The sequence below is a fragment of the Aulonocara stuartgranti genome (genome assembly GCF_965226115.1).
Source record: "Aulonocara stuartgranti genome assembly, chromosome: 8".
Classification (NCBI taxonomy): domain Eukaryota; kingdom Metazoa; phylum Chordata; class Actinopteri; order Cichliformes; family Cichlidae; genus Aulonocara; species Aulonocara stuartgranti.
Window position 1 is genome coordinate 24,103,392 of NC_138959.1, and position 13,883 is coordinate 24,117,274.

The 13,883-nt window shown below is 41.0% G+C and overlaps 1 protein-coding gene across 2 annotated transcripts; it reads left to right on the plus strand.

Moving 5' to 3' along the window:
• Positions 1–303: 303 nt before the first annotated feature.
• Positions 304–12,016, plus strand: LOC309712579 (somatostatin receptor type 2-like). 2 transcript variants are annotated; one of them, XM_082543474.1, is made up of 4 exons: positions 304–536; positions 3,488–4,173; positions 4,580–4,905; positions 5,869–12,016. In XM_082543474.1, exons 2-4 carry the CDS (start codon positions 3,792–3,794, stop codon positions 6,298–6,300), a joined length of 1,140 nt encoding a protein of 379 aa, XP_082399600.1. In that variant the 5' UTR covers positions 304–536; positions 3,488–3,791; the 3' UTR covers positions 6,301–12,016. The 2 variants fall into 2 exon arrangements, with proteins under 2 accessions (XP_082399600.1, XP_082399599.1); XM_082543473.1 differs by lacking the exon at positions 304–536 and adding an exon at positions 631–1,191.
• Positions 12,017–13,883: the final 1,867 nt, after the last annotated feature.

Consider the following 13,883-nt stretch of genomic DNA (forward strand, 5'->3'; position numbering starts at 1 on the left):
GTTATCTCTGCCTCAGGAACCCCTCAAAAATCCCCCTTCCACTTACTTTCTTACATTGTGACCTCCTTGAGGAGCCCCAGTCCCTCAATTTGGACATAAATAGAACTATTAATCTTTGATAGGACAGCAGTAATAATAGCTGCACTTTTGTGTTGCTATGTTGAGACAAGTGGCGGGACATTTTCTCACGGAGCTCTCCACTGAGAGAGGTCACAGAAGATACCCGCCATCTGCACTCTCTCGAAAACGCTCCCTTTATATAAAGACATAAGATTGGCTCTTGGATTGGCTTCAGTGCTCAAATCCGAGTGCCATCGCTGTTGGCTGACAAGACGGGTGCACCGGTGCCTGTGATGGGCGCCTGAAAGGGACAGTGAAGCTCTTGAGATCACTTCATTTGAACCTGATGAATTTGGAGGGACAGCGTGATTACCTCCTTTTTTCCTGAGCAGCTTGGGGTTGATTTTTCCTTTTCCTTGAGTACATCACATCACAAAAGGAAACACAGCTGGAGAACAAAAGCTCCCTGCAAAATGGTATGTGCAATTTTCCATATTCCAAATGTTTATTAATTTTCCTTTTTTTAAATATACCTCTTAGACACACTGATACAGAAGCCAGCGTGCAGCTGGGGAGTTGTGCAGGGTTTTTCAAAAGGACAGCAGAAGCAGAGCCAGCTCATGTGCATGGAAATCAGCAAATTGTAGGACACCGACGCACAGTGACACGTTGCTGCTGATCTATCACTCGACCCGTCTCTCTCTCTCTCTCTCTCTCTGTCAGAAACACTCTCTCTCTCCATTCGGTGCTGCGCGCGTCCTGCCGCTCTGTCTGACTCCTCGCCAAGACTTTCCTGTTGGACACACACTCGCGAGCGCACGCCACCTTATTTTATTTTTCATTCTCTTGTGTTTTTTTGTTTTTGTTTTAGTCTTTCCTTTTACAAACGTGGACTATTTCTCGGAGGTAACAATGGCCTGAGAGATGTAGCGCGATCAGCAGCTCTGATTAGGGCGACTGAATGCCGGCGCCGTGCGTAAGTTAGGAGCAGGTGGATGGAGAGGCTGGCGGGATGCAGCTTTCCAGTAGGTCAGAGCCGCTTCGGGGGCGGCAGGACTTCGCATTCTCGGGTTCTCGGGACACTTTTGCTACTCTGGACGTGATATGAGGATGGTATTTTTCTGTGGAAAAGTAAGTGATGAAATTGGTGGGGGCAATGAGACTGATCCGATTTTTATTATGATCTTTAAAAAAAATCATGTTCATTCATGTGCGCACTTTGCTTTGCTTGTGCGCACTTTAGTGGGAGTCTGATGTAAGTTATATTTTGGCGAGGTTCAGGCTATGATGAAGTTGCGCATACACATAATGGAGGAATTTCACTTACTTCTACTTGCTTAGTCTTTGGCAAGAGAAAATGTTCAAATAAAATGAAAAAAATTGCCGCGCGTCTCTTTCTGATATAGTTTCTGATTTTCTTTAATGATTAGGGCAATCATGCAAAAATCATTGGAACAGGTGCAATCCAGAGACAGCAGCTGCTTGGCAAATAAATATCTCTATCTGTCGGTTAATAAGTCAAAGGTTCGGTGCCGTGTTTCATCCCCCTGTCACTGAGATGAAAGACAAACCAAACCTGCTCATTATTCAGCCGCTGTTTTCCGCGCCGATGTGATGGAAAGTTTCCTGTTGGGCGCGCAGTTTGCAGGTAAGCTGTGAGGCTGAGCCGTGCCACTGCCGATTCCTCGGCATCACTGTTCGCACAGCCAGAGCTGAGCCAAGACGCAGCTCCTGACACCCATCCAGCATTTTTTGTGGGAAGCAAAGCTTATTGGATGTTTTTTCTTTTGCAATTATTTTAATAAACCAAATCCCCCTGCTTAAGTTAAAAATGTGATTATCCTGCTTTATAATTAAATTACAAAAAAAGCTACTAATTGCGCATCCCTCCTCCTGCTAGCAAATAACACTATAAAATCTCTCTCTCTCTGACACTCCATCCTCACAGACAACTGTGGCGAGCAGAGCTTCATCTATTAACAAATGCTAATATTAATTTTAGAGAATTGCTGTTTTATTTATTTTTTCTCAACTGAATATCTCAGTTTTGCGTGTTTAATTTCAAACGTGATTTTTGTAAAACACATTTTTTTTTATTGTTCAGTAGTTTTGGGGGGTTTTCGGGGGGGGGGGGGGATTGGGGGGGGGGGGGGGGGGTAGCAGTTTGAGTCGCCGTTCCGGCGCTTGCAGTTACCACCAGTAACCACAAGTGTCGCTAAAACAAGGACCACTAAGCAGGAATAGATTCCAAATTTTGATTCCTAGCACAGTCCATGTTCATGAAACAACAGTGTAGACACCAATAATTAGTCTAACAAAGGATTCCACTGAAGGTCTACACTGAAACTAATCTGAAATTAGTAAGTTTTACATGTTAAACTGTCCATGAGAGGAAGGCGAGGCAAGGTTTTAAGGGCTTAAACAGTTAATTGCAAGAAAATCAGTTTGTGGAATGATGTCTAGTGTGATCCAGAGATGTAAGCATTTCACTTGCCATCTCCTGAATACTTGTGATCTTTTATGACCTTGTTTACTCAAAGTGGATTATCTAAACAGCTTTACACAGGCCCATCTCGTGTAAATAATGAAAGCAAGAAGTGGACTATTGTCCTTGCTGAGCCAGACCTGTCACTGGATGGGGAAGAGTGAGCGATCTCGCTCCAGTGTCAGAGCTGTTTGTCCTCGAGATCAATTGAATAAACATTTGTCTTCAGCTCCCCGATGCCCTTGGCGTTCTCTTGCTCAGGCGTCCTTTTTTTTTTCTTTCTTGCATGTATGCATAGGTGGGGGAGGCGTAAACACATATTAGCACACTCCCCCGACCTGTAGCATCACAGGATTTATGGTCTGAGTGAGAAAGGAAGAAAAAAAGGCATTAAATTCAAACACACAGTCACCTTGATCTCTTCCTGTCGGCTGTGCTACCTTTGCCTGACATATGAGCAAAAATGTGCAAATGCAAATGTTGGCTTTTCAATAAGTAAACAGCTTGATGTTTGAGGTAATTCCCAGTCCCATAGTTGGTTTACTTACTGTTTTTCTTTTTGTGTCAAATTAAGGAGAAAGTGGCAAAAATGTTATATTTATGAAACTGCACATCATGTACAATTTAGTGCTGGCTATCTCCTCTCCGCTGCTGCGTGCCAAAAATGTTGCTGTGAGCGAAATAAGCAGCATTAAGGATAATCACACACAACATATAGAGGTACTATTTAGAGGATTCTCTAGAGAGAATATTGTACATGATGCTCTGGTGAGGTGTGAAAGCAGTTATGTAAAGTAACCTTGCAACTGTTGCCATGGATCTTGGAGGACTGTTATTATTTTTTGTCAAACGAAATGGTCCCTGTTCTTCAGCCCAACTTATTGCTTTCTATTCTGCTGTCTCTCTCCCCACCCACCCTTCTCTTTTACTGTCTCTCTGCAGCTGAGATGTGATAATTGATGCTCCTCCTATGTGAAAATTTCTGAGTCATCCTTATCCCTAGAGCCCCACACCCTTGGAAGTCAAAGTCTTATATTCCCAGGACCCCAGGCTCTTACCTTTATCCTTGAATCCATCACTCAAAGCCTCTTTTAAATGTATTTCTGTAACTTTTATTAGTAAAAGCAGTTCTTTGAAACATGTCATTTGAACCCTTGACTCATTAATATTTCCCATCATCACTGTACCCTGGATTAGAGAAACCCATAACCCTTTAGGAAATTAGACCACTTTGCTCTCAGCAGTCATGGCCTTGGATCAGTTGCCCTTCCTCCCAACTTCCCCTAACAATTCCATCCCTGAGCCCTTCTGGTACGACATCCAAGGGAATGACTCCGACCTGGGCTTCAACATTTCCCAAGACAAGGAGCATCACCAGGACAAGACCAGCTCAGTGGTCATTACCTTCATCTACTTCATGGTATGCGCTGTGGGATTGTGTGGTAACACCCTGGTCATCTATGTTATTCTACGTTACGCCAAAATGAAGACGGTGACCAACATTTACATCCTCAACCTGGCAGTGGCAGATGTTCTGTGCATGATGAGCCTGCCATTCATCGCCCTGCAGCTGGCGCTGGTGCACTGGCCCTTCGGAGAGGCTCTGTGCCGAATGATCTTGAGCGTAGGTGGGTGAAAAGCATATGGTTAATGGTTCACAGCGGAAACTCGGCAAACATTTTGATGCTGTTTGAACAACCATTTGAGATGTCAAATCTCGGTTGAAAAATGTGATTAAAAACTGTTTTAAATAACTGAAGTCGTGCCAACACGTAGTTGGTGCTCAGTCACATCAGACCTGGTGTTAAAGTGTTCCATTTGCTAAAGAAAGGTAATGAAATAGATACAATGTGATGTGTTTACATGATTTCTTGTTTCTAGTCTGTACTATAAGCAAAAACTGGTTGTGTTCGTTTTTTTCATCGGTTCTCACAGCAGCATACATGTATTTTTTAATCAAGTGTTACTGAGTCTAAACTCAACTTCTACCTTTCTCCACTCCTCTGCTCTTTCTTATTCTTTACACCATCCCAGACTCTCTCAATCAGTTCACCAGCATCTTCTGTCTCATGGTAATGAGCATCGATCGATACCTGGCTGTGGTTCACCCTATTAAGTCTACAAAATGGCGGAAACCCCGTGTAGCAAAGCTAATTAACCTCACAGTATGGGGTGTGTCGTTGTTAGTCATCCTGCCAACTCTGATCTTCAGTGGACTGAACAAGGTTCCAGTGTGTGGCATTGTGTGGCCGGAGCCTCAGGATGTCTACTACACGGCCTTCATATTCTACACCTTCTTCATTGGGTTCTTCCTGCCGCTGGCAGTTATATGTATGTGCTACCTGCTCATTATAGTCAAGGTAAGAGTCCGCAACTGCACGCTCTAAATTACACAACAAAAATCCAACAAGATTTGGTTACATTGCAGATTCAACGTTTTGGTGGTCCACTTCAATTAGTTTGAAATGTTAGCTCAGAAATCAACAACACTGCCACTGTCTCATGAAAAAAAGCTAATAACAGTCTCCTTTTCTTTTTTAACTAAATAGATTTTTTTGCTTCAACTAATATGCAGTACATACATAAAGGAAAAGAACATTAATCCAGATCCTTTGATCCTATGCTTGCACTTATGACACTATGCATACTAAATACTTCTTTGTGATTGAAGTAATTTCCACATGATTTGCATTTGGGAAATCTGGTTCTTTTCCCAGCTACAGCATTTTGGGAATATTTACAGTCTTTTGAAGATACATATTACTAAATCACTTTATCATGCATAAACATCAAATAATGCCACAACACATAGAGTGTTGAAACCTGAAAATGTTCCCTGGTAGTTAGCTAGCTATTTAGCACTGAACTCGCTATTTTCAGTTACAGTGCAGCCTTTTGCTAGTGGCTGAAAATTGATTAGTAGTGTCTTCCTTTCTGTTTCGTTGCCAAGATGGCAGCCATTGTGCATACCGAGTGTGCACTTTTATTAGTACATTCCAGAGTCCTCAATCGTCAGAATCAATTAAGCTAGGCGGCTAACATGTAACATGTAAATATGTTAATAATGTCTGTTTAAACACTTTTCTGTCATTAGTTTAATGTTGGCTTGCAATAAAACGTGTCCGTAGACACAATTTTATCAACCCATAGATCACTGTTGTTTTTACAACAGGGTAATAGGACTTTGATTTTGGCTAGCTAGTCCTGAAAGGCTACCTAGCCCAGCTAGGAAAAAACCCGATAATACTAGGATGTTTCTATGGAAACACTGTACTTTTTTATTTGGGAACTTTTAAGCCACTGACAGCCATTCCTTTTGCCAGGTGAAGTCATCCGGATTGCGTGTGGGCTCCACAAAGCGTAAGCGTTCAGAGCGCAAGGTGACCCGGATGGTGTCCATCGTGGTGGCGGTGTTCGTCCTCTGCTGGCTGCCTTTCTACATTTTCAATGTTACCTCTGTCACCGGCTCAATCAAGCCCACCTCTGCTGTGAAGAGCACGTTCGACTTCGTGGTGGTGCTCGGCTACGCTAACAGCTGCGCCAACCCCATCTTGTACGCCTTCCTGTCAGACAACTTCAAGAAGAGTTTTCAGAATGTTCTGTGCTTGAAAAAGGTGGCAGGCCTGGATGAGGTAGAGCGCAGCGACAGCAGGGCAGACAGGAGCAAGATGATTAACGAAGCTTCGATTATTAATGCCAACCTGTACACTCACAATCCTACCCTGCTCAATGGCGAACTGCAGACCAGCATTTAAAGGAGTGCCAGTAACAGACTGACAGGCTGCCAGTGTACTGTGGTAACCCCAAGTTAAAACACAAATGAGAAAACGGATGATGTAAGAACTGCTCGTGGACACTGATGCATGAGCAAAGTCGAATTGAAAAATAAACAATTTCTTAATCTTTTTAAAGGTCAGGGGAAGTGCACTGACTCGAGCTCAAAATTCTTGTTAATTGGGTTAATGAAGCAACTTGAGCTTATTAACCCTAAGGCGGAGCAAGAATATGTATTTTACTCAAGTACTTTTCAGAGATAAGTGACATGAAACATTTATAAGAATGCTATTTGTGCTTGCCAGCTTCAAGCTTTTATGGAGTTGCCCGAAATGATCTTGAGGAGGCAGGATGTGAAAGTGGAGCGTGGTGGAAAGGACGAAGAAATATTTTGGATAGTACTCCAATGGCAGAGAGAAGTCTGAGGGGACCGAGTACCATCCTTGCTCTAGTTGACTGATTTTTTTCTCTTTTTTAAAATGTGTGTGTGTGTGTGTGTGTGTGTGTGTGTTAGCTAAAAAACTTTAGGCAACGATTTCTCCGGATGTGGAAGTACCATGGAGAGAAGTAGGCAAAACATTTGATTGAAAACAGCCAGCTCTGTAATTCCCCAGAGCCTCGAAGATAAGAATCTGAGTCTACAACCTGAAGGTTCATGCTCATATTTTATTCATATCAGGTGATTAGTCTGGTCTTACATGATCAGCGGGGCAACGAAACGGCAAAGCCGACAAACAAAGGATGTTATTTTCTCTCCATTCTAGCTGGTATCAAGATGGAAGAAGCTACAGATCTGCAAACCTCTGAATATTACATCCTGGATTATTGATTTAGTGAAAGAATGGGAAACTGTGTCTGTCTCTAACCTTGTTCCCTTACAACAGTTTGACTTTGTGCATAGGAAAAAGGCTTTCTCTCAACCTCTTGGGAAACTTCACAAATGTGGATGTGTTGAAATCAAAAACAATTTTAAAGGAAAAACCTGCTATTACATTGTGTATTGCTGAGTTTGTAAAGTCCCATCAAAAGTATTTTTACCGTATCCTGAACTTTACATTACTTTGTGCCGTTGTAAAGAGCCCCCATAAGTGTAAAGTGCTGTGTTTTGGCAATGTAAGAGTTCCCAATTTAATGTCGTAACACTCTGCTCAGACTCACATTTGGTTCAGCCAGCGTGTGCCTGCAAAGATGCCGAAATTTCACAGAAGGCGGACAAATGTGTCATGTAACCGAACAGGGAAGGAGAGAGAGATGGATGGATAAGGAGACGCAGAGACATAAAAAAAGAACTAAAGCTTGTGGATGCAGTGTATGCGCTGAGAACACAACACACGTGAGGACAATGCTTTGAAGACTGAAGTGTGCTGTGTTAGCATGACTGACAGGAAGAGATCAAGGTGACAACTTGAAAAATAATGCATTATTTCTTCAAAGACACAGTGTTTCCAGAGCCGGGATGTATTTCTTCATAAATAAATGTAAGGATAGCTCAAACATGCAGTTTATACAGTGTATTACATTTAAAAAGTCATTTGTCGTGGACTTGTTTGCTAAATGGTAATAAGAAACACGACCACGAGAGGCAGCATAGTCTAGTAACAATTGATGCATTTGCACTTCCGTAAAGTCCTTTTTTAAGGAATATTAAATGGAGTGCTTTTGTTGATTTCCTGTGTGATGGATGTCCATATTAAACATGTAGTTTGAAATAATGAGGCTTGTGTATGTACAGGTAACATCTAAGATCCAAACATTTGGTCTTCGTGATTCGTTTTTTCTAGAATCGGCTCTCTAGGATGTCAGTGAGACGGAATATTCCTAAAATTATCATCTCAGGCTTATAGCTCTTGCTGTGAGCACGAAGCTCTGCCTTTTCAGACCTTCTGCTTGCGAGGGGCAGCCAATCAGAAGAAAACTGGCACTAGAGCTTGTTTCAGACAGAGGGTGAAATGAGGTGCTGCATCAATGCTCAGTATGGTATAATTTTGAGCTTTTACTGCGCAAAGCTACTCTAGTAAACCCCAAGAATAATTCATGACATGGAGTTGGAAATTAGCATAATAGCCCCTCTTTTAAAATCAAGGACACTGCTGCTGGGAACATGTCACACATTTCCGGACACATTCAAGTTTTATGTCCAAATGAACAGTTCAGCAAAGTTTAGATATATGAAAATATCAGGTCAAAACAAATTTAAAACCACATGTAGTTGGTCTTCACAGTCGCTAGAGTTTGTTGTTGCGGTATATGGCAAACAGCATTATGATCAACATATTTTGAATAGTATTTCACTATCTCTCAATTGCATTTAATGCATTGAATTAAGAGCGGAAATAATAAGTAGACAGCTATAGCTCAAATTTGCGACCAAGTCTATTATTACCGGACATTTATATATATTTAGATCTATATTTTGAGACTCTGGGTTGCTTGCAGGGTGGTTCAAGCCTCGGCAGTGTTGGTCTGTCAGTTCACTATTTTGCTAAATTGATCAGACCTCTTTGATGAATTAAGATGTTTTGGCGATCCCTTAACATTCCATCAATTGCCATCGTCAGGTCTGTCATTTACACTATTTGATAATGTGGTTTAAAATCCAATTACCTGCAAAACTAATGGAAAGAAGTTATTGGTTCAGCAGGTTTAAACGCCTGTATACATATTTAGTTAGATACTCTGTGTTCCAGAACATACAGAGCTGAATAGAGAGCATGGTATAAGGGAAACATGACTTTTCTGTCCAGAATAAGGCCCAAAATAAAATAGTGAGTTTTGAAAAGTGCCAATTCCATTCATAGTCTTCATCAGGATTTTGACCATGACCTACATAATACTGAATCAGTCAAAAGTAGATGTCCAAAATTTAAACAGCAATGCCTCTGATTAGTTAAAGCTGGTGTTGTAATGGAAATGTTCAAACCCACTAACACTTAATGAGCATGAAACGTAAGAAACCCTAATCCCAAACACACACAACACAAATTATAAAATTCATTCAAAAAGACTACAGTAATGTCAAGGATTAAATTCAGGAAGTTTGGGAGATATTTGCTGAGGAATGTAGTAGTTCCTTCACCATTCAAAGTATTTATATAAACAGATTTTCATGTTACAGTTCACCTGGTAGCTGCTCAGCTTGGGTCAAGGCTTCAAACATTTAATATGAAGGTTTCTTGGAGAAATTCCCTTCTGGAACTAGAGCCCTTGGAAAAGTAGGCGCTCATTGATGCTGACATCCTGACAATTATATTATACAGATATTTAGCGAGTGTGTTAACCTTTTAACATTGTGTTTAGCATGTTAGCATGCTAGCTTTCCTTGAATTTGCAACTCAGTCAGAAACATTAGCAAGCTAACATGTTAGCAAGGAGTAAAAATGTTCAATAAATATCTGCATAATAAACTGCTATCAATGTAAAGATGTTAGCATGCTAAAGTCAGGGCTTAGATTAAGTAAAGCCATGGAGCCACAAGGGCTACAGGATATGTTTAGCCTCTTTGATTTGGAAGTCTTCTTATATATCAGATAGTGTTTATATCGTCCATCATTACTAATTTTAACTTACCTACAGCAACTGGCTAGCAAAAACATGACCAATATAGATATAATTTATTCTGTATGAGCAAAATGGGCTTCAGCAAAAAGATCTTCACAATAGCCTGAATTTAGAAACCCTTACCACGTCCACAGAACACATCCCGTTCTGTTCTAGCTATCATGATTTTACTCACATCCACTTCCACAAGACACCTTCACAACACCTGGTTCCCAGACTATTTGTCAAAGCCTCTACAGCAACAACAAGATTGCTGGGTACACGCTCCACTGTCAGATTGAGTTGGTTCCAGTATATCAGTCAGGCCGGAAGCTCGCAATCAATGCAATCAAAAGAGATGAGGTAGAAGAGGCTACTCCTAATAATATTAATGTGAGGCTCTGCACACACAGAGAGGCAAGTCCCAGTTTGTAGCAGGCAACACACCCAGTAATTTGTCGTGACATTCTGTCTGTGTTGTCACTGCTGCAGGTAGTATTTCCAGCAGGGTCAGTCGCACCTTCAGTAACAGGTCAGAACAGGATTACAAAGATACCCTATGAATCATGTTTATGGAAGTTTGTAGGCATGCTGTGATTTAATGTGCTTTAGCCCTGTTTCATACTCTGTCACACAGACATCCTTGTACTATAGTCTGAAAAATACATGAAATGACGATGGCGACCGGACTGTGTATGTAACAGCAATCAAAGAGTGAACAGTAAACAGGAACCGTAATGAAACATGCAGTATATTTTAGTATGTTTTCCTTTTTCTGCTTTACTAAATAACATGTGCACCGCGGTGAAAAGACTCATTTCAGATCCTCACCCACTGCAGTTAAGGTATTTAGCGTCTTCAAGCCTGCAGTGTGAGAACTGATCTCCCATCATCCAGAGTTAATTACTTGAACTCTCTGTGTTTTTCTGTCTGTTTCTTTCTCAGTCTTTCAGTCACATTCACGGCTGGTGGAGTGAAATGTGAGCTGACGCACTTTTTACACCCACCTAAAGTGAACGACGAAATGTACTGAACCATACTGAAGAAAACACACAAAACACCGTTTCCACTGGCTACTCGGACACGCTAAATGTACATCGTGGTGTTTAATAGATGTTGGTGAAGATAGTTTGTGCCAAAGCCAGTGTAAATGTAGTGCTCAAAGGAGAGCCGGGGGAATGAGACGCTGTTTGTAGTAGCTGCTTTCTTTGTCATTTTGTGAAGTCAAGACCTGGAATTAGGTCATTTTATTCACAAAAAAATTTAAAAATGAATAAATAAATTAGCAGGTATCTTGGTTAGTTACTTGCTGGGTACAATTCAGCACCTAATGTGAAAAGGGCAATCGTCTGCCTTTCAAGGCCGGTGCCCATCACTGTATAGTGTACAGACGAGAGGCAGAAGCAGAGGCACGGGAGACCTCTGGCTTCTTGTATGCCGTTTCTTTCCTTGGAAACATTCGTTAATTTGCGAAGGGCTAATAGTGCATTCCTGAGGATGCACCTTTCGTTATAAACATTCAGTATGTATCTTCTGTTTGTTCCTGCATGGGGATGGTGGCTTAATATTCCACTTTTTGCATCACAGTACCAACCAAAACCAGTGTTACACACTTTACTAGGTGATGCTTTTTTCGTTTTTGGTAATACACAGAAAGAAAATGCATAAACATGCACCCTAGTCTCATAATAGGCCATACTTTTCTGTCATTTTAGGTTAAAATCAGGAGATTCTGGGTGAATATCACACTATAATCCTGACTACACCAACTAGTAATAAACTGCTTGATACCGGCCATGTGCAGACGTGATTATGTACATTTCTGTGCTGTTACTTTTATTGATGTGCCTTGAACCCAATCATGTAAAGACATCAGTGTACAACAAAACTTCATTCTCACCCTTACTCCCCAGACACCAACCAACCAAAGGCCTTTGTACTCTAGATGTTGGTAACTAAAACATAACAGAGATGTAGAGTGTATTACTTTTACTGCTATCTCCCCAGCGTACAAAGCTTCTGTTTGTGTGCTTTAATGTCAAAAGCTGATGTTTATTTGTGACTCTGTTGTTGCATACTGTAGAATATAACGTGATCAATGATTGTAATGGACAGGTCAGTGTCCTTGTCTCTGCAATTAAAATGCGGGCCATGGTTAAACTAGTGTGTTTGTGAGTTACTGAATGCACGTTTGGCTGTGAGTATGTGTTAGTGTGGACTACTGCCTAGCTATTAACATTCCTGTTGTCTGGGGGGATGTCTGATTCCAACCGTATTGAGATTTCCATAATCATTTACTCAGCATTTACTGTAAGTGCTGTTATAAACTGTAAAATATGAGCTGTATTTCTAAAAAGATAAACATTTAAAGCACTAAACCATTGATTTGAGAATAAAAAATGCATTTTCGATATAACATTTAAGCATTGATTTTAGTGCATTTCAGAGATAGTGTTTTGATATGTATTTGTCTGACTAGGTATTACATTTATGATTCCTCTTTTATGTTTTTGAACTTTGTGTTTGTGCAAATAAGCACTACCAGGATCTCCGTAACATGTTAAGCATGTTATGCTTCTTTCAGGAGCCACAGCTGATTACCTGCATCCATCTCACCCCATCCTTAGCGTCGTCTTCTGCGATAGTAGTCATGGCAAATAAGGCTTCCTAAATGTTAATGTCGCAATGTGAGCTTAAAATTGACAGATAACCATGACTTGCAAGGGCTGGGTCATGTGACAGATGACGGCACGATGCATTTTTTTATCTTTGAAGTTTCTTTCACAGCTCCCAGATCCGCGCTGTCACTCCCATCTCTAATCTGGCCAACATTCCAACATTTGTCGCAGTCGTTTACATCATCTGCTTCCAGTGACAGCAACTTTTAGGAGATCTGGGGTGGGTAAACCCTGCCGTCTGAATGGAAACGTGTACACAGACCGACACATTCGCAGGACCATAAATCCTGCTTCCGTCACACGAGCCTAGAGACCAGTTGGCGATTTCCGATCACTTAGGCAAAATAAAGGATTCACTGACCACTTGGCAGTATGTTCCTGGAAGTTCCTGGCTGTCACTGAGTAAAGTCACTCAACAAAAAACATTTTCGGTGCTAGCAGATTGCTGTCATCAATCTAGTTTGTATGGAAGACACCGACTTGTTGGCAAATACTAATTGCGCACCAAGTCAAACTCAAAAAATGGTGACACAAATCGAAAACTGAGATATTGGGGGGGGGTTTACCAAAAGTAAAAAATGCGCCTAATCACAAACAACAACGAGTTCACCAACGAACAATCTCAACTGTAGCACATTCTTCACATTTTCACTACAAAATGGCAAGTAGTTGGTAAATGTGTACACAGACAACCCATTAGGTATTGCACATTTTCGCTTAGGGTCACTGACTGCTCTCCAGGCCACCATGGCTGGTTCTTTACTGATTTCACAGCGACCACTCACACCATTTTTCTCTAGCGATGGAGCGATGGTAGCAACGTTGCCATGGTGTCGCTGACAGGTCTCTATCCCTGTTCGACTGAGGTCCATGTTAGCCTTAGAACTTTTATTAGGTTTAAATCTTCTAGCTAAAGCTAGGAAAAAATATTGTAGTAAAATTGCATAAGTCATTTAAAACAAAACATGACAAACAACAGCCATGAAAACAGATTTTTACATTCATATAATTTAGACAATTGTGTGGTCTAACTTTTCTACTTCTATTTCATAAAAAAATGTGTGTAGATTAAATAACAAGTCCTATTGTCAAACTACCTGTGAGGGACCTGCCTGAGCTATTCAACCTGAGCTCTGGCAAAATAAGAACTTCTGCAATCCACACATCAGGTGCAACGTTTTTAACATTTTAGCTGTCTTTACCTTACAATAGGAATTTCCTTGAGGTCACTTTTGTGACCTGCCACTATATAAATCAAACCGAATTCTACTGAACATTAGATACGTTGCTGAGTAAGTCAAAGGAAAGGTGGAGGTAAGAGGGAAAAATAAAAGAAATGTATGCTGAAA